This window comes from Natator depressus, chromosome 9 (assembly GCF_965152275.1).
Source record: "Natator depressus isolate rNatDep1 chromosome 9, rNatDep2.hap1, whole genome shotgun sequence".
Lineage (NCBI taxonomy): Eukaryota > Metazoa > Chordata > Testudines > Cheloniidae > Natator > Natator depressus.
The window spans coordinates 40,090,906-40,118,598 of NC_134242.1; the positions used below are offsets into that span (position 1 = coordinate 40,090,906).

The window sequence follows — 27,693 nt, forward strand, 5'->3', positions numbered from 1 at the left end:
TATCACACAGCATCTCATAAGCACTGAATACACATTCCATAATGCTGAGATTCATCACAATACAGTTAATAGACTCAATGCACCTCTCCTGAAGTTAGGTCTGTGATACCTAGCTTATGATCCAAATCAGGATCCAAAACAAATTCTGCTCTATTGGATATTTTCCCAATCTATCTCACAGATGTAGTGTCTGTGACACTCCTTCATACTTCCCCTTTGCATTTTTCAAATACCAGATGGCATCTTGGATCTTTTTACCACGAATTTCATCCCTGCTACAAAAAAAGAGTAGATACAATGGGCATCTCTGGATAGACTGGGTGAACATTCTAAAGATAATTCAATGACTAGAGTGAACTCTCTCTCTCTCCTTTTCTACCAATAAACACTGTTGCCAACTCTTGCAATTTAATCATGACTGTCATGGTATTTGGTGTTTACCGTTAAGCTGCAACTCCTGGAGTCATGTGATTATTTGAGAATGTTTCATTGTTTACTTTCTAGCCCTCTTGCTGTGGAGAAAAACTTGAAAACATGAGGCCTAAAAGCTTAAAAACCAAAAATCAAATACCTCCCCCCCAAATTATGATTTTTAAAAGTCATAATTTTTTGCAGCCTCACTTTTGAATGCTTTTGGCTGGCAGTAATGAGTAAAATTACCTATGATTTAAGTGCCCTAAAATAACCCATTACTTGGCTAGTAAGAAAAACTAATGGGGGTAGCAAGCCGTGAGCAACAAGCTCATGTAATTTTTAACTACACCACTCTAGCGGCTTGCTTTGTTGTTACATATTTACCTGGGTTTCTTGCTTCTCCTGTATCCCACTCTGGGAAATTTACACTACCCAAGTACTGTTTGGCTTGGGTTTCTTTTTTGCTGAGCATGGAGCAATAACATACAACCACCATAGCTCAGCCTATGAAGGAAAGTGTGACTAGAGTGACTGTGTGACGTGTGTCAGCGCAGAGAGTTGTAATCTGCTACTTGTTTATGCTGATGGCAGGTTACAAGTCTCTGCACTGGCACATTTCTGCTGTCTGTGTTTTGGGAGGCTGGAGTGAAGGCTTTTCCTATGCCCTGCCCCACAGACGGTCACATCCTGTCCACTGTTAAAACTTCTTTCTGGCAATGCAGAACAGATTTAAAGCTGAGATACATGTTTTTGTTGTTGGTGGTGGTGTCGTGCCCCAATTTCTCCCTGTTGGCTGCATAGAACAGAGGTGTTCTCCATTTTGAAAGCAAAGCAATGATTTTTCATGGGAACAAAATATTCAGATGTTTCTTGAATTAGTCAGGTACATGATACTAGGCCTGTGTAAAAAAAATGAAGCCTCTGCAGTAAGCACGTAAGCTGCTATGTATTGTCTGGCAAAGCCATACATCGGGGGCGGGCAACCTTTTAGAAGTGGTGGGCCGAGTCTTCATTTATTCACTCTAATTTAAGATTTTCCGTGCCACTAATACATTTTAACATTTTTAGAAGGACTCTTTCTATAAGTCTTTAATATATAAGTAAACTATTGTTGTATGTAAAGTATATATGGTTTTTAAAATGTTTAAGAAGCTTCATTTAAAATTAAATTACAATGCAGAGCCCCCTGGATTGGTGGCCAGGACCCTGGCAGTGTGAGTGCCATTGAAAATCAGCTTGCATGCAGCCTTTGGCACGCATGCCATAGGTTGCCTACCCCTGCTATACATTGTTACAGATGCAAGTGCTATGGGATTCTTTTCATATTTTTGTGAAGATGGGGGGTTGCACGTCCTAGATTGTAAAACAGCCTCTTCTCTGCACAGAACTCATATATTTGGGCTGAGTACAATATTTAGGTTTTGTTTCTTAGGGTCTGATCCAAAGCTCATTGTAGTCAATGAAAAAATTTCCATTGGCAACATTGAGCTTTGGATCCCGTCCAAAAAGAATAGCTTCTAAAAAAAAAATTCCCCCCTGCTTACCATTAAATATGTGAAATACTCATCCCTTTTGTAAAGCATGACAACAGGTTTATCCATTAGAACTAAAACCTCTGGACACGGTTTGTACATTAAGCAAACCTATATGTGAACTCTTAATTAGCACAACACACCTTAATAGGCACAGTTGCAGATATCTCCTAGATCTTATTTAAAGCACCCCACAGCTAAATAAATAGTGGGGCACAGATGCTAGAACTAGGGGTTCTGGTGGTGATGACGCATCCCTTGGTTTGAAGTGGTTTGCATCATATACAGGGTTTACAGTTTGGTTCAATGGCTCTCTAGCACCCCCACTATAAAAATTGTTCCAGCACCCCAGAACGTGGACTCTACCCTGAGCCCTAATGCCTACACAGCAATTTTTAGCCCTGCAGCTCAAGCCCCGTGATCCTGAGTCAGCTGACCTGGGCCAGCTGTGGCCATGCCGCTGGTCTTTTACTGCAGTTTAAACATACCCTTCATGTCCTGTTCAGTAAGTCAAACTCCCTTAGGGCTTTCAACTCCCAAAGAAGAGGGGAAGGGGAGATCCCAGTCCCTGCTGCTAGAGCAGCCTTCACAAAGCCATTGCCAGTCCTGGCACAGCTCTCACCTTGCTTCCTGGTGCCACATGCAGTTCATTTCCCCTTTCTCTTTGCCTACCAGGGTCCTTTAAACTGTTCCTCCACTGGGAGCATACCATGCGCCTGTTGAGGAGAGGGGCCCCCAGCCCCTTATTCCACCTTGTTCAGTGTGGGGCCTGTAGACCCTGTCACATTACCCAACAATCCTGACATTTCTCCTTATTCACACCAACCATCCAAGCACTACACAGCTACTTGTTAAATCACTTTTGAAAGATAATGCATAAAAACTGAAACCTATAGTATTTCCTAATATCTCAAACTCGGGAAATAGAAATCAGTAAATCTGGCAGAGTTGGAGGGAATTGCATGCACATGCCTATCTCGCTGTATAAAATCTCCTGTTCTAGCACTCTCTCTGAGAAAAGATTACTGCGCCAATTGACTCCCATTTACTTGAACACAATCATAACCATTATGATTACGCCTCCATATGATATCTAAAATGCGTGCTATGATGATATTATAATGGGGAGGATTCCCCCCCTCCCCGCATGCCATTTACATTTTTATTGATGCTAACTGGTTATTATCTTTTGATGCACAGCTATGCATTATGTGAAAGCAGCACAAATAAAGACAAATCAGTTTTGAACAGGGGAAAGGTTTTCTCTAAAGCATCCCAGCATGAAAATGACTACTAGGAGAAGACAGCAGCTTTCCATTTGTAATTTTGCCAAAAATCAGATTAAACTTCAGAAAAAAAGTGCTCTCCTCCTAAACACAACATGGATTAACTGATTCCGTGGGGCAAGATAAGTTGGAGCTCACATATGACACATTTCTTTGTAGAGTTTCTTCTGAGCACAGACATTAACCTTTTTTTTAAATTACTTCATGCAAAAAAAGTATTTTTTGTCAAGATCAATAGCAAAAAGTTGATAAAATGTCAATGGCCAGGCCTGGATGTTTCTTGAAAGATCTCAGCATGATGTCTCTCATGACCTTAGGGTAACACAACTGCTCAGTTTTCCATCATAGTTCTCTTCCCTCAAGAATGCAAGAGGTAGCACATTTGATCCACAAGGCGATGCCAGAGAGGATCTGCTGAAATACCCTACTCAGAGAGCTGCTGGTTTGTATTATATGTGCAGCAGGGGAAGTCTTCAAAGTGTTTTAATGTGACCCTGCCACCCGCAACTCTGGTGACAAGTGCTGTGTTGCTCCCCAGTGTGAAGTGGACTGGAAGTTGCAAGAAGCTGACAGGCAAGTAGGGCAGCCAAGGGTAGGGCTGCGGCATATGGAAAACATAAGGTGTTTTTTCCAGCGTAAACTAAGGTATTTTTTCATAAAATACCTTTTCATTTTGTTTTTATATCAGCAAATATGTACCAGGAAACCAATTTAAACCTAGGACTAGAGGGCGAATTAGTGTTTGCCCAGAGCAGTCTTTATTCCTTGTTACTCCGCAAGGAAGTGCGCTTCAGTTCCACTCACCAGGGACCACCAGTAGAGAGGAGAATTAGTCATTCTTCCTGCTGATCCATGCCAGGAAAATCTGGGCTATCAGAAACACTGGGAGCAGGTGCTCCAGTCAGCATTTAGACCTTGATTCATCAAGGTTCTTAAGCATGGGACTAACTTTAAGCAAGTGAGTAGTCCCCTTGACCTCAGTGTATTACTCCCATGCTTAAAGTTAGGCATGTAGTTAAGTAATTTACTGAAGCAGGACCTTAGACAACAAGTTGATAGGCACTGTGGGTAATATTTTCAAAGGTACCTAAGCCACTTAGGTGTTTTTGAAAATGGGATTTCGGACCCTAAAGTACTTAGGCACATTAAAAACATATTAGTCTTTGTAAACATCTTGGATTAGAATCCACGTTTAGGGGAACAGAATTGAGTTATTTGATAAATTGTTCCTCCTTCCTGAAACATTCTATTAGGACTTTAGTAATGTGCAGGACAAGATTATGGTAGACAAACCACTGCTCAAAGCAGGGATGCACCACCCTCGCTGGAGATCATGGAGGCATTGTGCCTGCCTGCTACACTCTTCCAAAGGATGCACAGTGTCCTCCCCTCTCTTCCCTGCACATGAGGTCATGTCTGCTGGCTGGTGCAGAGAAGAGCAATGGCCATACCCCCAATTTTGTTTTTCCACGCTTTTTAGGGAGGCCAGCACCAGTAGTGGCACTAGCTTCACACAGTCCTTGTGTCCTCTCTTCCCCTTGTGCACTGCTAGTTACAATCTAGCCCTACATTAAAAAACCATATAATAATAAACCTCAAATGACAGGATGAATAAAGCAGCATAATTATATATACAGAATACAGATTTTTATTTATTGCAGCTAGACTGCTCATGGGAGAGAATATATCTCAAGGAGGCAAAATTGCATGGGGTCCAAATTGGTTTTACCATGAATATCGCCACAGAAAAACTCAGAAAAAAAATGGCACATAGTAGGCTCAATCTATCACTGCTACAATGCAAGCCTCAACAAAGCTATCTTTAAAAAAACTGATTAAATCTAAAACTAGAATTTCAGGCCCCTGGTAAACAACCCTTACACTTTCCCCCAAGATCCTTCTCCCACTTGTGCAGCAGAACCAGTGCTGTTCCACTGTATTTTGGCCCTGTACTTTCATGGATTTGCAGGCTGGATCTGGCCCTTCATGTCTATATTGTAGAGAGATTTTAAAACTTACTTACAGAACACAAAGTAGTAACAATACATAGCACTGACTGGAAATATCACTTTTAATCTTCAAAGTGCCTTTTCAGCATTAACTAAAGAATTCCCACTACCCGAGTGAGTTAAGTAAGTATTATTAGCTCAGTTTTATAGAATGGGAAAGTAAAGCAGAGAGGCCAAATCTGGTCTTAAAAAAGCAGAGCACATAGTCTGGTGTAGCAGCATTTCCAGCATCCCACAATGTTGTACAATGAGTTACCAACTGGTAGCGCACTGAGCCTACGGGTGTGGAAGTATTTAATGCAAAGACTCAGGCACACAAGTAATAAATATTATTTCAATTTAAATTCAAATCCTCAGCTGATGTAAATCAGGGTAGCTCCATTGTCCACAGGACCCACTATTTAGCAGAAATCACTGCAGCTACGCTGACATACACCAGTTGAAGGCGTGGCCCAGAATTCCTAATTGCATCTTGCCCAGGACTCACCGTTTCTGTCAATGGCAAAAGGAACATCCGGGGTGACAATTTCATAATTGCATATCTGGCTGTACTGTGGAGAACAGTCCTCATCCACGGCTTCCACCTGCAGTATACTGTCATAGATCTTTCCCTCTGTCACTGTGGTCTTATACGAGGTCTCTTTGAAGGTAGGTGCAAACTCATTAACATCCTTCACCTGGATATGGACCACTGCCCTAAAAATATAGAAACAAAGAATTTGGAGAGAGATATCCATTCATCTTGACTTCAAACTGAGATGTCAATCTCTGTTCATTATCCAAACACATGACAGATTAACACCAAAGAGGGCTTGGAAAATAAAAACCTATGCACTGTGAGTAAAGTGCTCTTGTATCATTTTACTTCGTGTTTCATTTCCATTTTTAATCTGCACTACTTAATACTTTAATATGACATTTCTGTTAAGAAAATGTGCAACAAAGTTATCATGGAGAAAGCCTAATTCTCCTCTTGCTTAACACCAGTGTAAATCGAGAGTCAGTCAGTGGAGTGAACCCTTTGTAAAAAAAAAAAAGAAAAAAGGCATAAGAGGAGAATCAGGCTTAAAATGCTCCCTTAGACACCAATTGCTTAGACACTGAAAATATAGATATCTTGAAAAATCCCAGTTACCTTCCCTTCTTTCCAGGGCAAAAGTTAATTGTTTACCCACTCCCTAAGTTCCTAAAATACTGCAGATTCCAGGTTCATTTCCCCAGTTTCTTGCATGACATTTAGAGCTTGTGAAAGATGCTGCATTAAGAGCAATAAGGGCTGAATTCATCGACAGTATTTAAAAACAAGTCGTACATGGGCACTGGTAGGGACATCTTTCTCTTCATACCACGTGACAGCACCTGAGCTTTGTTCTGGAAGGCAGTGTGCTGCAACCCTCCTCAGAAGGGCTCAGCTCTAGAGATTGGAAGAGTAGTTCAAGCTCCACGTTGATTCAGCGCTTAGCTGCTCCGGTGACTGACGATTATACAGCCCTCTGGCAACAAGTGTGAAGCTGGATTGTTGTGTGATGTGGATATCTGTTAATAGGACCTGAACTAGGAGTACCAACTCATTTCACAGATAGCTAGCCACTAATCAACCATCTTCATGATTATTATTTAAATTAGAGTAGACCCTACCAGGCCCAGCCAAGAGCACGCCCCCTTTGTGACAAGCACTTGACACATATGAGACAGTTCCTGCCGAAAGAGCATACAATCTGAATAGACAGCGATGGAAAGGGCAAAAGAGGGATAGAGAGGTGAAGTGACTGTTATACAGTAGGTCCGTGGCAGAGGCAAGAACAGAACCCCAGCTTCAGTTTGGTGCCCAATCCAGTACCCCACACTGCCCTGCATTAAATAATAACAACTTCTAGTCACAACTAACCAGACTTGGTTTTGATCATAGCCAGACCACAAAGTCCCAAAGTCTAATAACTGCTAGACTGCTACTGAAGTTTGAAAGAGAGAGACCATAGCATTTCATATGAAACTCCCAAAATTGTTACAGTGGAAAAACTAGCTGTGACCTGAAACTTGTTCTATTTTTCAGGACGTGCCTTAAGAAAAACATGATTAAAAAAAAATAACAACCCCACCCCCCAAAAACCAGATCATGATGCAGCTCACATTATATAGTAAAATAAATTCTTAAATTCCTGTATATCCGATATAAACAAAACGGTGCATTGTTTAAATGGCTCATACAGTAAATTGGGCAGTTTATATGGCAATTTCATTGTCTGTATCAGGGCAGATTTCATCTTTACTGACAATTGGTTTCATGTATCAGACAAAAGGCAGCACCATATCTGGGGCATTGGTTCTATATTGTCTCAGTAAAGAGTGCCACCTACTGACCCACCAACAACACTTCTTGCAGCCTCTGAATCTTTGGAAGATTCCCACCAAATGCTGAGCCAGCCAGGTCTGCTGAGCTTCTAGGGGCTAATAAAATCTCAGTGGAAAGGCAATAAAGCTGCAGCATATAAATGAAAATTAAAAAAGGTGATTTCCCCCCCTCCTAGTAGCTCTTCTCTACCATTTGAAATTGGCTGAATAAAGTTAGAGAAAAAATAAATTCAGCATAGTTTGGTTACATAGATATCAGTTAATTCTAGTTTCCAAGGCTCTGATTATTTGATTTAGCTGATCTGTTTAATGTGGGAAAATATTTAGTATGGAAAAAATAATTTAAAACCATTATTTTATTGTAGTCCATTAGATCAGTAGTTCTATTAAAACAGTTCAATTGAAATTACTGAAAATCAGGTCAATTTGAGTGAAATGTTTTTTAAACCAAAAAAAAAAAAAGACACCAACAATGAACAATCAATTCCAGTGATAAAGCATTCTGTTTCCATTTGCTTCCCACAGCCTATAGCATAAAAAGAAGCTCTTCCACCTGAACTACATCTTTGAGTAAATACATGCCACAGCCAATGCATTTTTTTCCCTTATTGTCACTCACTTGTGAGATTTCTTCCAGTTTGTTCCACTAGGTCCCGCTCCACAGTCGTATGCCTGGATGATAAATGTGTACTCCTTCTGCAGTTCACAGTCAATTGGACTTTTTGCTCGGAGACGACCTTCTCCAGATGTCTTGTTTAGCACAACAGCTTCAAAGGGCATTTCCTGTCCATGGATTTTAAAAGCACAGATTTCGCCTGTAAAAAATAAAACATGGGGAATATTATTGTTGGTTAGAACCGATTCAGACATGTTTGAGTGACATCTGATGTGCAGGCAACCACCTGTATTTCACAACCTGTGACAGATAAGTGATGTGGACTATTCGCTGAACAGCATACCAACACAAACTACCAGCTGAAATAAACAGAACCTCATGTAAATGAGTGAGAGGTAAAGGGACAGGCAGAAGGAAAAACAGAGAAAGTCTTTATACTAGGTCTCATCTTCTTTCGTTGCTATTCTTTCTTCTGACACCTGCATTGCCTCTGTGCCAAGTGGCAGCATGTCGATTTCACCAAATTGTTTTGGTTGGGGAAAAAAAAAATCAGGGAAAACAAAACCCAAACGTTTCATTTTGAAATTTTTTCCAATTTTATTTCAAAATTTAAAAGGTTAAAAAAGTTCAAAATTGACATGAAATGTTTTGTTTCAGGTCAAACAAAATGTGTTGCTTGACGCAAAGTGATTTTTTTTTAACCTGCCAGTGAACTGAAAAATGTGCACTGCTCTACTCTCGGTACATTGTAAGTGTAACTTGTTCTATTTACACATATATACCAGTTCTGGAACAGAGGCAGTCACCTCTTTTCAAAATCTCAGCACTCACCCAAATATCTTATTCCCAGGAAACTATACTGTCCCAAGAATTACATCCAAATATAGAGAATAAGAAGAGAACCAACTCTGTGCTATTTGCCACAGCTTCTCTCAAAGGACTACCATATAACAAAACTGACAAAACAGCATAGACTAAAAACTTGCTTGCTTACTAACAAAAAATTGCAAGAATATATGTAAGAGCACCATCTGGTGACTCTTCCTATAACATTTTTAAACACACTTTTAATTAATGGCAAGTAGGCTACACTATGGCTCTTTGCCCATTTCACAGATCGTCTATAGCTGCAACCTCTGTCTTGACAAACATGCTGCAGCTTTAGAGTGTAATCATTACGCTTCACCTCTGTAGGTAGGAAATAAGAAAATGTGGAGGCTATTGAACATTGTAGGGGAGCGTGTATTAAAGTCTGGTACTGTGGATTTCTCTACAGGATCAGCACCAGTTATTTAGCTTTTGTGTTTATCCATACTTATGGCACAGCAGGAGAATACATACAATACATGTTTAGTTGGGGTCAGTGGCCCCACCACCTTACACAATAGCATGGAAGGGATGCAACTTCTATGCTAGTACATAGGCTGGAATGGTGGCTGCAGGTAGCCTGCACAGCTCTCATGGCCCTGGGCTGAACATAAGATTTCACCTTCCCAGACTCTGCTTGCTCCGCCTGCAAAAAACCTGAATGTTAGGGCTTTATGAAAGTGGATTTCACCAAATGGTCAAATCCCAAAAGGGGCTAAGTATCTGCATTTCGGTGTATTACTGTGGGAGCTGTGGGTGCTCAGCAATACCCAGGATCAGGCCCATTGCTATGTATGAACTGTAATGGTATAAATAAAGGGGTGAAATTAATAAGATGCCAAGGATGATGAAGCTTGCTGAGTGCTGATCATGGGTGTTGATCATTGTGAATATATACTATACATCAACTGAATGCCATGTTCATCTCTGAGCAGATAATTTTCACTCCATGCATCTGAAGAATTGGGGGTTTTTACACATGAAAGCTTATGCCCAAATAAATCTGTTAGTCTTTAAGGTGCCACCAGACTTCTTTTTGTTTTTGAGGATACAGATTAACACGGCTACCCCTCTGATCTCTGAGCAGAGTGTTATCCTTATTTTCCTGCAACAAAAAATTCTGAAATAATACTGTGGACTTTGATTTTAATTTAATGCCTTTTCTGATGCATCTAAGTGATATTGTTATATAATAACTGGAAGTTTAATGGAGAAATATTATTCACGGCATTCTGTAACAATGGCCTTCCCACAGTTCTTAATAATAAAGTTTCCCCACAGATGTACAATCCATCAATACAAACCATAACTTTAGGTTTTTGTGGTTATTACTATATTGATCTCATCTGATTATGAATAATACAACATTTTTAGTCACCCGATTCTGGCATTTTAAAAAATAAAATAAAAATAGTTTACTGCAGTAAAGAAGAAAATTAGCTGAATCTCACACACACACACACACACACGTTTGTCAGGGTCAAACCTGAGTGATGCTGTGACCACTTGCACCAGGGTGCAATGCTACTTGCTCAAATTTGGACCAGCAGCCCCTTCACCATAACGGAAGGGCAGTCAGGCCAAACCTGAGCAGCACTGCATCCCCAAGTACCAGAGCATATATTTGCCTAGGGTCCAGGGATGGGTTAATCTGGCCCTGTTTGTGATTATCCTGTTTTTCTTTCATTTCCTCATTGCGTTGTACAAGCAATTCTCTACAAAGGGAGAGGTTGACTTTAGTTCCTGGGTTGGCCTTACAGAGACCCATGGGAAGGTTGGAAAGACAGGAACAAATCCTTGTACAGAGATTCACACAGGGCATCCACATGGCACATGCTAGTGTAGGCTTAGGAAGAGCTCCTAGTGGGAGCAGGTGTTACTCTTTCTTCCATGCCAGCAATTTGAAGTTCTCCCTCCCCACCCTTCTCTAGGCATGCCTCAGAAAGGGACCTTTGTCCTGGACCTGTAAGTAAAGATATGCTTTAAATTTTGTGGGACAACTGCTTTCACAACTCTGGCATCATTCAGACTTATCCTCACTCATGCACATGCCTATCTCGCTGTATAAAATCTCCTGTTCTAGCACTCTCTCTGAGAAAAGATTACTGTGCCAATTGACTCCCATTCACTTGAACACAATAATAATCATTATGATTACGCCTCCATATGATATCTAAAATGCCTGCTTAAGGCTTAAGCTGAAACTGATCACCAGAAAAGGTGCTGAGGATATGATTCCCTCATCCCACCCCTACAAGAAATATTAGTCAAGGTAATTAACTTTAGTTTTGGTTGGGGTTTTTTGCCTCCCTTCAAAACATACTGCAGTATGATCTGAAGGGACCAGAAGGGTGAAGGGCTGCTTTCCAAAGTCTTCAAAGAGAGGGGATGAAGGCGGAGCTACCAAAAAATAAAGCATTTGCCCCATTTAGGATAAGTTCCTTTTTATGGTGCCTTTTGGCTCCAAAGCTTGGGCATTTGTGGATAGGTGGAAGTCTCTTGCAGTAGAAGTTGGTTGTAATGAATGCCCATAAAACAGGCATGAGAACAGGTATCCTGAGGATGCTGTGTGGAAGGAGTGGTGGTGGAAATAGGGCATGGAGGAGGGTCTATACAGAGGTACAGAGACCCCCTTGGGAAAAAAACATTCTTCCACAATATTGATATGGGTTGGGAATTGCCTCTTGGGGACCCCCTTGGGTTTCTGAGTACTTGCTACAACATTAGCTATTGACTACATGGTTACATCTCAGTCTGCATTCCAGTAATTCAATAAAAGTTGTGGCCATTGACATTAACCTATTTATGAGTGTTGTGTTCTCTCTGCACATCATCCAGATTGGCTTCAGCAATATACACTTACTAAATTTGAGACCTACGTTACCTGAAGTGTGAACTTTGGTAGAGATCCGTGGATTACTACTGTAGGGCAATCAATCATATCATTTCCCATTTAGGAGTTATGCTGAACTGAAAAACAGTACTGGTAACTCGCCATTCTTGGCGTATAATTAACAAATCTCCTCAACACTTTGAAATTCTTATTAAAACAAAATCTGATATTCAGCAACCTCTACATGCAAGGCTTAGGATATCAATTATTGCTCAAAATCAACCAGACTGTGCTAAAAGTGACTCCCATTTCAGTGAATTGGCACTGATTTTAGTGGCAGAGGATCACACCCCTACCTTATTTAATCTACAAACCAGGGGTGAAAGTAACTTAAAGGATTTACCAGTATTCCAGAGTCCTGAGCAGGGGGGCGTGGCCTCAACCGGAAGAGGCATGGCCTCAACTGGAAGAGGTGGGGCCTTTAAATACCCGGGCCCTGTAAATCAAGATTTAAAGGCCCCAGGGCTCCAGCTGCGGCTGGGAGCCCCAGGTCCTTTAAATCACCCCCGGAGCTACCAGCTGCAGAGGCGGCTGGGAGCCCCTCAGGGACGATTTAAAGGGCCCAGGGCTCCGGCCGCCGCTACCACAGCGGAGCTCTGGGCCCTTTAAATCACCACCAGAGCCATGCCACTGCTACCCCAGGGCTCCAGCAGTGGGGCTCTGGAGGTAATTTAAAGGGCCAGGGGCTCCGGCCACTGTGGGGAGCCCCGGGCCCTTTAAATCACTGCCAGAGCCCTGCTGCTGCTACCCCGGGGCTCCGGCAGCAGGGCTCAGGAGGTGATTTAAAGGGCCCAGGGCTCAGCCACTGCAGGGAGCCCCGGGACCTTTAAATTGCCAGCCTGGGGAAGCCAGTCCAGTCCTGCACGGTGTACTGGCTCTTGCCGGTATGCCGGACCGGACCAGACCGGCTTACTTTCACCTCTGCTACAAAATCAATTGTTGGACTTGAATTGACAGCTACAGAGAGGAAGCTACTTTAGTTTATAAATACAAAGGAAAACAGTTTATTTAATTAATTTCAGAAGGAGCCAACAGATGAAAATGTGTTATGCCCTTTTCCCCCCTGCTTACAGATGACCCCTAATGCTCTGTTTACTTTTTCGTCAATTGACAGGTATAACACCAAAGATGATGTGTCTCTAGCCTCACTCAAAAGGAGTGATATAAAAAGGTAGTTCAGTCTGCATGCCCATTCATCTGTTAGCGCCTGCTAAGGCTTATATATGGGCTCCAACAATAATTTTTGCTTACATGGACCTTTTAAGAACTAGATTGAGCAGATGGATTAAGATTAATCATGTCACACAGGGTATTTGAAAGCCTTCAGCATCTACTTTTAGTTATTACCATCCTGGACTGAACTCAAAAAAGGGTCCATGAAGCAAAAAAAGTTTGTTATTTTTTATCCCTTTACCCGTCACCTGAGCCATTTAGTCCTCCAAGAGTTTTAGAAAGGTTCATTCTAAATTGGCTAGTAGATATGATTCTGCTCTCAGCATAAATCAGGAATGACTCCCCCGAAGTTAATTAAAAGTATACCAGTGTAAAAAGGGGATAAATCAGAATCAGGTTCTAGATCCCTTTTTAACTTATTGCACACACTCTGTCTATACACATTGATTTAGATACATTGCGCGCGCGCGCGCGCACACACACACACACAAGACGTATGCAAGCAAACAACACCGTTAGTATTGTATGATTAACTCAGTACCCACTTTCTCAGTAATCCAGCATGGAGCCACTGTAAATAGATTTTGTTGGTTTTAAAAGTTTTTAAAAATTGAAACCTTCCAGTGTAATAAACTGCAGGAAAGTGTGAGAGCTTGGATTCTGCAAACATCTCCTGCAGTGCACAGTTCTGTGTTCTTGGGAGTTTCTCAGTGGCAGTGGAAAGGCTTATTGCCATGACATGTTTTTCTGCTGTGCTAGCGCTTAAACAATTACAAGCTATTTTTTTAAAGCAAAAGTAATAATTTGTATTACTGAAGAAAATGTTGTTGCGAGCAGTAGTACTTTTACTGTGTATGCCTTTCTAGCTCAGTGAACTCAACATTATTGAAGCTTGGCGAACTACTGCAACTTAGCAAGCTATACTGAAATCATAAAGGAAGAAGCGGATAGCTTAATAAAATATGCTGATTATGTTTAATTTTATGAGCAAGAAACTCAGCCAACTGGAATTCAAAACTACTGCTATGCGCACTGCTGTATTCACTTACTCTTCAAAAGGTGAAAATTTGAGAAAGTCATTCAGGTGCAATAACGTAGAGAAGTAGCCCTTTGCTTTGATGTACTCCATTGCAAGATGGTCTAGTGCCAAAATTGGGATATGCGTGCCATCTATCTCCCTAACGCAGTTAGGGAATCTCATTGCCGCAAAGCCACCCACCATTTCCCGCACATTGTCCAGAGCCACAGTCCTTCGTAGGAGGAGGCAATTAATGACCCTGCACACTTGCATCACTACAACTCCCACAGTGGACTTCCCAACTCCAAACTGATTCGCAGCTGATCTGTAACAGTCAAGAGTTTCCAGTTTCCACAAAGCAATCACCACTCACTTACCTACCATTATGGCAGCTCTCATTTTGGTGTCCTTGTGCCACCGGGGCAGAGGCAAGCTCTGCACACAGTTCTAGGAATATGGCTTTGCTCATATGAAAGTTCTGCAGCCACTGCTTGTCATTTCATATTTTAATCACAATCCAATCCCCAGAGCCAATCAGAAGGGGGGCCAGGAGGGCCAGTTGGCCTGGGCCTCAAGCTCAAAGGGGACCTCAGATTTAGACACTTGTCAATTTTTTGGCATTTGATAAGTTTCGCAACTTGTTTTTATGCGCATCCCTATCGGACCAAAATGTGACACACACACTCAGCCTAGAGCTGAAAATTTAAGAAAATAAGAGATGTGATTTGGTAAAAGACATAATTTTTTGGTTAACTGATATAGGTTTTGTCATATTAAAGTGTTAAAAATGTTCATAAATTTTAAGAAAAATATATCGGTTCTGATGGCACAAGATTAGATCATGATGAACGTGTCCTTTCAGATCAGCTGATTATATAAACAAACCACTACTAGTGTCTGGTGCTGGATCAACTGTGTAGAAAGGTAGAGAATTGTTACATTTTAGTGTCTTTATAGTTTTACATCTAGTTGACTAAGGAATTATTTATGTGTGAGAATTCCTCATTATTATCTTCATATGGTAGCTAAAAGAGGTGACTGTTTGGTTGGTTGAGCCCCAGCTTGGTAGCTTGGCCATCATCATAGGCTTTTGTAGGCTATAGGCCCAAATTCAAGATGAAAATTTGTGAGGACAATCTTGTACAGTGAGTTTCACGAGGACGCACGTTTGAAATTTGTGGACATTATCCCTCTGTCTGTATCTGTGTCTGTGTTTACTATATACATGTGATCCCTTTGTCTTCAGCTCAGCCTGTTATATTATACCTTGAGCGCTTGAGTTTTGATTCAGTGATAAGGATAATAACCTGTCTGACTGTTTCATTTTGTGTTCTTAATTAGTATTCCTTCATTTTAAGTCTTTTCAGCATTTGTGTACCATTCAGCATTCTTGTACATGTTTACAGTAGAAGATTTCAAGTGTAGATAAGCTACTTATTAACAGCAGAATATTTCAAGTGTGGATAGGCTACATATTGACCAGATAGATCACTATGAAGAGGAGATTTGAAAGTGGTGCAAGCAAGAGACGGCAAAAACAACTGATTGAAGCAGCAGCTAAGAGCTCAAAGCCAATAACTTCATTTCTCAAACCACTGGAAAACACACCTTACCCAACAAACAATGCTACAGATAATGAAAACTCCGCAACTGCAACAGGTGATATTTCAGTGCCAATACCCAAACATGAGGGCAGTAGTCAAGAAGGAGATGTGCCAACAGTAACAGATGCAGCAGATGCGTACGATCAAGAAACTCAACAGCAACAGGAAATGTAGATCTTATGTAGCAAGAGCAATTCAGGAGTACTACAGGTTTGACTGTGACTGACACTGGAATTATTGACAAGAGCAATGCTGCCCAAATGCAACCTTTTCTTCAAATTGGTTGTTTTGAAATTCCAAGTAACATTCTACGAGATGCTGATAATCATGTGTTCCCTACTTGTCTGCTGATAAAAACTCTTCCAAATGGTGACACCTGCAAAAGGGACTGGTTATGCTGGAGTACGGAAAAACAATCTCTGTACTGTGCACCCTGCTTCATTTTGAACAAAGGTGGTGCAAATGCATCAGTTCTCTCTGATCAATCAGGATGGAGCATCAACTGAGGTTGGAGGAAATTGAAAGACCGAATACCATCACATGACAGTTCAACGTCACACAAAGAAAACTATGTTGCATGGAAATCAGCCAGTGGGGCAGCATCAGCTGAAAGTTCCGTTAAGAATTTGCTCTTGATTGAACTCTCTACAGAAACTAATAACTGGAAAAAACTTCTTGAGTGCATCCTGAATGTCATCCTTTTTCTTTCTGAGCGGGGATTGGCTTTCTTTGGTTCCAGTCAATGTATTGGTGATCGTGCAAATGGAAACTTCCTAGGAATAGTTGAGCTCCTCAGCAAATATGACCTACTTTTAATAGAGCATGTTAAACGTGTTTGAGAATCGCAAGAGAATAAAAAGCGCAAGCAAGTCCATTATCTCTCCACACACATACAAAACAAGTTTATTGAGCTATGTGGGTCATTCGTTCAAATACCAATTCTTCATGAGATTTGAAATGCCAAGTATTTTTCAATCATTGTTGATGCCACTCCAGATTGTTCTCACAAGTAACAAACTACTATGGTTATTTGATATGTTAAGATTGTAGACAGCTCAAAATTTTCAATTGAAGAAAGGTTTATTTTGTTTGATAATTTCATGAGAAAAACTGGAAAAGAAATTGCTGCTTGAGTACTAGCAAGTCTACAAGGTTTTAAGTTAGATTTTCAAGTCTGCATTGGTCAAGCCTATGACAATGAATCTAGTACGGCTGGGAAGTACAAAGGCGTACAAGCAATTCTGCTTGAGTATAATTCAAACTGTATTTTCTCCAACTGTGGAAACCACACACTAAACCTTGTAGGTGTTGACTGTGCTGAATCATGCAAGGAGGCAGTTACTTACTTTGGCACTGCTCAGCAAATGTACAATCTCTCCAATAGCAGTCCACAAAGGTGGGGAATTCTGAAGCAATATCTTCCTGTTTCACTGCATGGGATGTCCAAAACTAGAAGGTCTGCATGGATTGTTTTTAAGTTTTTAAGGTTTTTAAGGTCAGGCTTGACAAAGCCCTGGCTGGGATGATTTAATTGGGGATCGGTCCTGCTTTGAGCAGGGGGTTGGACTAGATGACTTCCTGAGGTCCCTTCCAACCCTGATATTCTATGATTCTATGGTTCTATGATTGATGGTGTTCAACCAGTTATGCAGCATTTGAATTCAGGGAGAAAAGCTTTAAATGAGCTTGGATCGCTCAATCTCACTGCACAGGCTTGAACTGAACTTCAGTTTATTCAGAAGCACATGTCCAAATTTGAATGAATTCTGATGTCATCTTTGTAGCTGAAGCTATTTACAATGATCCACCAAACTAATCTGGTAATTGAAGCACACAATGCTACAGTTGATGTTGAGAGGAATAACTTTGAAAGTCTTATCAATGACATTCAACAGATTCGTGAACAATGGGATGCGATCCTGAGTGAGTCCAAATTAGTAGCACAGAATATTGGCATTTCATCTGAGTTCTCCACCAATCGCAACTTACCTACTGAATCCGATGCCGAGCAGCATTATAGGGTAAATGTCTTCCTTGTCATCATTGACTTTATTCAATCAGGTCTTACACGTCGATTTGTGTCACTGCAACTAATTTGTACCCTTTTGGGGTTTCTTTGGCAGTTCAACAGACTGATAATGAAGATCTACTTTCTGCAGCTGAACAATTTCAGCAACAGTACAACAAAGAAATCTCAAAAGATCTCAGTGACAAGGTCATCTTCCTCAAATGAATATATTCCACGAACTTTAAATTGGATTGCAAGCAAAAAGAATTGCTTGCAGAAATACTCCAACTTGGACTCTCTGGGGTGTTTCCAAATATCACAATTGCACTGCGTATTTTTGTCAGTTTGCCTGCATCAGTGGCTTCAGGTGAACGCACCTTCAATGTGTTGAAGCAAGTAAAGAACTATCACCGTTCAACTATGAGACAAGTGCATTTGAATGGGCTCGCCATGCTTAATATTAACTGTGACATTGCATGAAAGCTAGATTTTTCCTCAATAATTAGTGCATTTGCACATAAAAAGGCTAGAAAAGCATTTGTTAAATAAAAAAAAATATTCAAATTATGTCTCATGCTTTTTTTGGTGCCTTCTTTTGTTTCCATGTGTCATCATTTTTTATTTTTCTTATGGCTAGGGGCCTCAAAAGCTGGAAGTGGCCCGGGCCTCTCTGGACCTCTGAGAGGGCCCACCAATCCCACCACTCGGTGCTTGTTTCCCGAGCCCAGTAATGAGTGTCCACTGTGTGCAGCTGCTCCAGGAATGCCAACATCCACCTTGAATGGTTTCTTTCCATGGCACACAACAGGGAAGGCAGCACAGATTCCTGTTCAGATTCGAAGCTCATGAAATACTACAGGTTCAGTTGCATTAACACTCATCAGAAGACTGGTGAACAGTACAGGATCCATGCTTTTATGGAGAGATGGCAGTCGCGAAGTTTATAGGGGAAGTTGAAAAACCATGTGAAATGCAGTCAGAAGCCCTTGGCATTATGGGACAGAGAAAACTGTCCCCTCCCCCCATGATCCACTGCGATCCATTCCTAGAACTCCTAGTGGGAGAAGGTGGCGATTCGCACAATGGAATAGCTACCCATGATGCACTGCTCTCTTTGTCAGGGCTAGAGCACCAACTGTGGACACGCTCCGCTGACACAAGGAGTGTTGCGTGAACACGCACAAGCAATGTAATTACAGCAGTTTATGATTGTCAATGTAACTTAAGTCAACCTAACTGTGTAGTGTAGACATGGCCAGGAGTGGCGGCTCTTACAGCAAAGCAGTGTAAAAGGCACCCCAGGTAGGAGACCTGAGGGGATACAGCTGTTCATCAGTGCAGATTGTACCCTAGGTAATGTCACACTGAGATCCTGGGGTGTAAAGCAGTATAGAAATAGAAAATATTGCAGTTCATTTTTCTCAGCAATCAATACTTACCAAATTCAATTTTCTGTTAGTTTATTATGGATAAACCTTAAGTAGCCCTCAATGTATCTTAACCAACAAACTTTCCCTCATCCTCAGATCTTCATGATTCAGCAGAATAAAGCAAGAAAGGTGTAAATTTTGAGAACAATGCCAAGGAGTTCCAGAGCACAATCAATAAAAGGAGTGCCAGAAAAACCTATGGGTGCTGAAAACGTATTCCTAACCACATTAAGCTTGCTCCAACCACAGTATATTGACTTCCTAACCTTTGTTAGTTTCATGTTTACAATAGTTACATAGCTGTAACAGTGCATATGAGTATTGCAATGACACAGAGACAGGGATGAGGGGCACATTGGTGATGTGGCATGTGGAGACCTTGGATTGATATCCCTCTACCTCTGCTCTAACTGTTCCCGCATTGCCAGCTCTTGTGATTTTATCATTTAATCTCATGATATTTGCTGTCTGCCTTAAACCACAACCTCCTAGGTTCATGATTATGTGTAATTCTCAGCTTTTGTTTAAGAAAAAGTGTTTCTACCCCTAGTGGTTGCACTTCTGCATTCCCTGATTTTAACTGTGTGACCTTAACATTACATTAACAGAAGGAAAAGGAGTACTTGTGGCACCTTAGAGACTAACAAATTTATTTGAGCATAAGCTTTCATGAGCTACAGCTCACTTCATCGGACGAAAGCTTATGCTCAAATAAATTTGTTAGTCTCTGAGGTGCCACAAGTACTCCTTTTCTTTTTGCGAATACAGACTAACACGGCTGCTACTCTGAAACCTCTCATTAACAGAAGGGTTGTTTTTATGCTCTGACTATATAAAGGACACACAAACAATATCTTAATTAAGTCATAATGCTTAGGGAAGAAGAAATAGCATAGACTCTATAACAGCTATATAAATCATTAAGGAAATATACTGGTATTGTCACATTCTGCAGGTTTTGAAGATATAATGTAATATTCAGAAAATATTGAAAACTGTATAGTTAAAAAGTGCAGATAGTAACATTAACAAGAAACCGTTATTCTCTGGGGACTAACTAGGACATAATTATTCTGGTTCCAATGGCATCTCTTTCTGATTCATTTTTTAATGAGTGTCAATAAAAGTCATAATTGGATGTACAAATCCTTTCGGCTTTTATACACAGCCTACCTTCACTGGATGCCTATTGTTTAGTCTAAGCACATACTGCAGCCTCTACACTCATGATCAATGATTGCATATTTTTATTTACATATCAGAAATCTGTAGTAGATGACACATCAATTCATTTCAGCCAGTCATCTTTTAGTAAACACTGGCACCCAGATGCTGCAAATGCCCTAATTCCATGTGTGTCTGAAAGATGGATCATGGAATGATTTCTCCTCTAGATTAGTGAGGTCCACATTGATGAAAATAGGCGATAATTTGCTCTACAAGGCACTGACCCATTTTAGTGTGTATATCCTTTGAAAAAGGTGAAACAGTTATTATAATAGAGACCTAGAGGACTTTATGTGTAAGATTAAAAAGCGTATATGGCTGCAGTAATTTGTAGTCACTTTAAGTATTGCTGAGCTGTTAAAGGACAAATGCTAATAAAATATATAAAAGTAGCTTATCATATTAAGAAGCTAATGATGTATAATGTGACTGGAATTTCAAATTAAGCAAAGATCAAGAATTATGAACATTTGCTGGCAAACACCTAGTGCTTACTGAATCGTTACTCCACAATAGTCAATTAAACGCGACAAAAACTACAAAGCAGCAGGATTACACCAACAGATCTGTTCCACTCAGATTCCTTGTGAGATGTACAAATCACTCCTGTAGGGCACAGAGACAAATAAGAAACTAACAGTAACATTTCATGTTTGGAATAGAAAACTAGCAGCTGTTTATCTTTTGAGGACTCAGAAGACTGACAGAAAAAATTACTTTTTAATTAAACTACTTTCTCCAGGGCCCAGCACCAAGACAGAAGAATTTCCTGAAGCAGGAAGCTTGTGACACTGCATTTATTTAAATTATTCTTCTGAGTTTTTTTAAAATGCATTATTTTAGGGTACTATTAGCTTATTCAGTGAGGTAAACATGGCAGGTGGCCAAGTTTTGTTTTCTAGTCTATTATTACTTAGAGTTCAGAGGAGCCATACAACTTTAATACCACAATTCCATATAAGGCATTCTGGGCCAGATTCGGACCTGATGTAAGCAGGTGAACACTCCATTTAAGTCAACGGAGAGGCATCTGCTTGCAGCAAGACTGAATTTGACCCCCTATTTGTGAGATTCACCATGGCTCAGATTGGGCAATCAGAGCTGGAGGAATGGACTTCTGCACCTGTGTAGGGTTCTAGACTTCTGCACACGCAGAGTGGTGGAGGCTAGAGGATCCAATTCCAGGATCAGGGCTCCCCCCCCCTTCTTTTAGTATTTGGAGAGTTAATGCCTATTTGCTCTTTTTATTAAAACATGACTTACATTAAAATCAATCACTTTAATTCAAAAGGTGCTGAGTGTTTCATTTCAGGCTCAATCCCGCAAGGAGCTGAGCACTCTGGCTCCAATCCAGCAAAGCACTTTAGCCTGCGTTTAACTTTCAACACGGGAATAGTCCCATTGACCTCAACAGCTCTTTGTTGACTTGAGCGGAACCAGCCACATGCTTCAAGGTAAGCAGGTATTTAAATGCTTTGCTGGCTCAGGGTCAACATGCTCAACATGTTGCAGCATCAAGCCCTAATACTGGATAGCCATGCTATGAAAATGAAGACTATATATGCCTATTGCCATTTATAAGAATCAGGCTTCTTCTATATTTTCTTGTCTGAGAAAGGCACGTATGCTTCCCAGTTATCCTAAGCCCTTGTAACTACCACCTGCCTCCACAGAACTCTCCTGGTTGGCGAGCATTACAGTATGTAAGGTTTCCTCTGAAACCAGATTATGTCACTCCATGTATCACAGGCACCTCTTGCCTCCGGACCAAAATATTGTAAATGGTGTGTGCCTTGTTTAAGCATATATTTAAAAGGAACTCCCCCCCACCCTTGCTGACTGAAGTGCATGAAAAGCATTGAAACTAACACATAGAGCCAAATCCTGCCCCAGCTCCCCTTTCTTTCCCTCTCCCCCCACTCCTGGTAGACACAAAAGGCCCTGAATTTGCAGAAGCAGCAGGATTCCTCTGTGTGTGGAGGAGAATGAGTCTGGGAAGTGTTACAGAGAACTTCTGGCAGACCATGAGGCTGTGATTCACTGGGGCTCCCTCCATCCTAGCACAAAGGGTTAGTATAATGGGTTTCAACTTTTTCTATACTGGCAACACCTCAAAGCCCCTCTCCCATAAAACCATATGGGAAGGACACTGTGGTCATAACTCCTGGTCAAAAACCTCTGTGCAAGGGGGTTCACAAATATTTGAATCCCCTGATTAACTGTATCTATCCCCCACTGCAAATGGTGCAAAGACAAAAGCAGAGGTTACTAATTTTCTAATGGTATGTGGACTGTACATGCAAAACTGACTATCAGAGAATCAAAGCATTTTATCATGAATCATTCTGTGGTAATTCACTTATACTGTATATTGTACATGGCAGATTGTGGTCTGTATAGACAACCAATTTAGTTTTGTATTGTTGCTTGTGCAAACATAGGGATATTCTGGATAATCTATAGTCTTTCTTATTTTATCTTTAAAAATTCTGAAAATGCTTCAATTTTTTTGATAATTAATTTTGAATGTATATCCCACACTTCCTCTCCACAATCAAAAGTGATATTGTTAATGTGCAAAACTGAGAACATTCTAGGTGGTGATCCTGAATGGAATGGAATTGATTCACATTCTGAGCTCTGGCAACCTGATTCATGCTACAGAAGTCAGATAAAGAGGACAGATTTATTGCTAACCCCAAACAAACTCATTAGGTGTGTATAGAAATATGGGCCTGGTGCATGGGAGTTGCTTGGGAGGGAACATTGTGAGGCTACATGGGCTCATTTCGAAAATGGAATGTCTCCATTTACTGAGATACAACCTTTTGGTGTGATCATATGGGATCTCACACACTAGCAGACTCAGCACAGGTGAGTATTTGGATGGGAAACTACCAACCCTACATTTCTATAATTCTATGATTTCTCTCTCCAGGTTCTGTGCCTGAGGGACAGATGAGGAACCGAGAGCCAGATTACTTTCAGAGGGGAGAAACAGAGTGAGCAAGCTTCAACTTGCCCTGGAGCCCTGAGTCAACCATGCTTCCCAGAAGCCAAAAACCCATTGTCCAATGTGCAGGAGGTCTGACTAGATCAGAGGGGGGCAAACTATGGCCCACAGGCCACATCCGGCCTGCAGGACCCTTCCCTCTGGCCCCTGAGCTCCTGCCAGAGAGTGGTGTCAGGACAGGCTTGCGGAGGAGCCAGCACAACTCCCCGGCAGCGCGGTGAGCGGGGTGGAGGCTAACCCCGGCCCCTCCCCTTCTGTTCCCCTCCCTCCCTCGCAGTCACAGTTCCCCCAGTGCCTGGGCAGTGTGGCTGCAGCTCCGGCCAGGCGGCACGGCTATAGCGCCACCATGGAGCTCCAAGGCGGTGCGGTCAGGGGACGGGGAGCAGGGGAGTTCCAGGGCGTGGGGGCGAGGAGCAGGGGGTGTTGCAGGGCGATGGTTAAGGGGCCTGGGCCCTGCTGCCGGGGGCAGGGGCAGAGCAAGCCAGGGCCCCCCTCCACCCGCAGCATGCTTGGCCCCTGTCCCCAGCAGCCAAGCCCAGCCAGGGAGCGAGCCCTGCCTGACTGCCAGGGAGAGCAGCCAAATGAGCAGGGGAAACACACAGGGAAAGGACTGAGCCCCCCTTTTCCCCACCCCATAGGTAACGTGGGGTGGGGAGAGCAGGGAGGGTTGGATAGGGGACGAGTGTCCCATGGGGATGGTCACGGGGCAGAGAGCAGGGGTTTTTGGATAGGATGCAGGAGTCCTGGGGGGCAGTCGGGGGGGGGGGGGTTGGATGGGGGTGGGGTTTCCGGGGGGCTGGATGGGGGCAGGGGCCAGGCCACGCCTTACTGTTTTGGGAGGCATAGCCTCCCCCAGCCTTCCCTACCTGGCCCTCCATACAATTTCTGTACCCGATGTGGCCCTAGGGCCAAAAAGTTTGCCCACTCCTGGACTAGATGATCACAATAGACCCTTCTGACCTTAAAGTCTACAAGTTTATGAATCATCAACTAAATCATATGGTGTAGTTTCTACTTCTTGACTGAATGACTGAAACATTATAAATAGGGGGAAAACACTTCTGGGACAGATAGCAAGTTTCTGCTCAATGAGTCTCCATTTCAACCATATCCTGCAGGTTAAACAGCATTGCTATGATAAGTGACTATCCTTCCAGAAACATCTGCATGAGCTTTTGAACTTCTTCACCAATTATTCTAACTAAATTCCTTGTTATCATATCTTCCTTTGCATATTTAATCAGCTTGAAGGTATACGATACAGTAGAACCTCAAACTTACGAACACCAAAGTTATGAACTGACCAGTCAACCACACACGTCATTTGGAACCAGAAGTATGCAAACAGGCAGCACCAGAGACCAAAAAAAGAAAAAAAAAAAAAAAAAGAAGAAGCAAATACAGTACAGTAATGTGTTAAACATAAACTACTAGAAAAATAAAGGAAAAGTAGCACTTTTCTTCTGCATAGTAAAGTTTCAAACCTGTGTTAAGTGTATGTTCACTTGTAAACTTTTGAAAGAACAACCATAACATTTTGTTCAGAGTTATGAACATTTCAGAGTTAAGAATAACCTCCATCCCCAAGGTGTTCGTAACTCGGAGGTTCTACTGTACGTAGGTTTATCGGGGGTTCTCTCAGTAGGTGTATTGGGGGTTCTCTTAACTCATGTTCATAAAAATGTAAGAGAGGCAAACAAACAAGAGGGAAGATACAAATACAGATACAAAAATAAATGGCTCACCAAGATTGTAATCGACCGATTTGTCATTTCCAAGAGAAGCAGCTTAAAATAAAACGCTTAGGAACATTATTTGAATTTGGCATGGAGCCTGAGCCTGTGGACTTAATACCTACATCTAGCAGACATACAGTACAGTAAAGCAGAACATTGATTTTAACTGTTACGAGCACCATATGGACCCTCCTGATCATGTTTTTTTTCCCCTTAATTTGCTTTAACTTGTTTGGGTTTTTTAGAGAATTTGAAAATGTTCATTTCCAGGTATAGATTCACGTTTCAAACTGGATTGATAGACATGATGAGTTACTTTGCACTAGAGACTCTTTGAGTCTAAAGCATCACCACCAATTTAAAATAACTAAGGTAAAATGATAGCGGCTGGCTCTGCATGAAAAAGAATATCACACAGTCAAGATAATAAATACATATATCAAAGGGAAAGAAAATATGGATCTCCCAAACTCAGACACTAAATTATTATCTGCAATCTGATTTATGCTTGAGCTATTGCTGATTTTTTTGTAAATTCAAATTAACTTATGCTTCTGAGTCTTTCATTCATTCCCCTTATTAGTTTATTTATGCATTTATTTTTATTTCCTGACTGCTTTTTTCTACAAAGCCTCTGGAAAAGACCAATAAAAGCACCATTTATACACCCTCTATTGGCTTGCCCAACCGACCACATATACAATCTGCCTCTTTCTTCTTTAGATCGAATGGTAAAGGCATGTATTTTTGACGCTGAATACCCCAGCTATAATCCTCACTCATGACTGTGATGTCCGTGTCCATGCAGCCATAGTTCATTAGATTACACTTTTTTTTCAACACAGTTATTTAAGAGCTGCCCGCCATATTTTCAATGAGAGCTTTTTTACAACCAAACCACGCTTAGTGCTTTATTCATTATTGATGTGAGAACCTCGGCCAGAACAGCCAATTTCTATGTTTCTGAGCCTATTCTTAAATAAGTAGCAATGTTTTCTATGTCTTCCTTACTTCCTAGTTTTGTCTTGTGTTATGGGCTTTTTGCTTGTTTGTTTGTCTTTGTGCAGACAAATTTTTAAAGAGTTCAATATCTCAGTCATTTGAATCATCACTAATTTAATTTTCATCATTTATTATTGAGCCCATTGTTCCCCACTGCAGGAATGTCAAATACCAGGGCCATTTGATGGGTTTTTATCATTTGGATAGCATATTTAGGATTTGTGTTCAATTCAATAACTGCACAAGTGTAACCTGCTGGTGTAGATACTATCTACACTGTCATGGAATGACTTGTACCAGTGTAACTTAGCCTGGTTACAAAATTATGCTGCAGTGGTATAGACAGTGTTGACAATAGGCTATACTGTTGGCTGAAATCCCAATGCAGAATCTAAGAATCTAAGCTTCCATTAAAAAACAAACAAAAAACCCCCTAAATTTGTAGCATTCGTAGTGATGAAAAAAAATTGAATGTAGATAGAGAGAACAAATGCAGTGTTCTGACTGAATCTTCAGAAAGCCTTAAAAAATGACTCAAAGATGTGAAACCCACTGCCCCCCATTAATCTCACTGGGATACTAATTCTATAGTCAATGATGACTCAATCTATTTAATTGCTGATCCTTTTAGTGGACGGGTTCGGGGAAGGATTGTGATTGAAACCTCTGGATTGTGGGAACTGAAACTTGCTGCAGGATAGGAAATACAGAAGGAAGATAGAAAAGACAGGGAAGCAGAGAACAGAGAATGGGGAAGGAATAGAAATGTATGGCAGAAATAATGCTGGTCCTAGAGAGAAACATATCATTTTTATTAAGAGATACTGAATACGTATAAAATAAGGCCTAGAAAAGTTGTACCAATATAACTATACGAGAATGGTTAAAGCAATACAACCTCTGAGAGTGAACACAGCTATACTAATATATAGATGCTTTATACCACCATAGGTATTCCCATATAGGAAGGGGAATCTTCTTATATGAGTTTAGCTTTTTGATACAGTAGAAATGCATCTAGACCAGAGGTTATTCTTGTATTACTATTTTCCTTAAAACAATTACATCCCTAACTGAAATAATTAAACAAGTACAACAAACTGCGCATCCTAGGCCTAAGGTATCAAGCAAATAAATAACTAGAAGATTAATTACTCGATAAAAGCCATATTTGATCTTGATTAAAATCTCCCATTGTGATCAGTGGGAGAGCTGCTATATATTCAGGGGAGCACGGAGTCCAAAATGTTTCCCTGAGCCCAGGGACCATAATTAAAAACAGAATTCAGCTCTCACCATAAAGGGTGTGTCTTCACTGCAAAAAAAAGGGAAGATGGGAGGAGTCAGAGCAACATAAACAACACACAGTTATCTCACTATAAAATCCTAGTAGAGACAAAACACTGGTAGTTTATATCTTGAGGTAGCTAGGCGAGGTCAACATCCTGGCCATCCTCAACTGGTTTATCACGTGGTAAAACTACAGATGTCTTGTCTCCACTAGGCTGTTACA

General features: G+C 41.2%; 1 protein-coding gene across 1 annotated transcript in view; it reads right to left on the reverse strand.

Annotated features, from left to right (window-relative positions):
• CLSTN2 (calsyntenin 2) overlaps positions 1 to 27,693 on the reverse strand; it is a 697,293-nt gene that overhangs the window by 138,502 nt on the left and 531,098 nt on the right. The window contains exons 3-4 of the mRNA XM_074963962.1: positions 8,213 to 8,408; positions 5,729 to 5,937 (exon numbers count right to left, since the gene is read on the reverse strand). Coding sequence (XP_074820063.1) covers positions 5,729 to 5,937; positions 8,213 to 8,408 — 405 coding nt within the window. The remainder of the gene's footprint in view (positions 1 to 5,728; positions 5,938 to 8,212; positions 8,409 to 27,693) is intronic.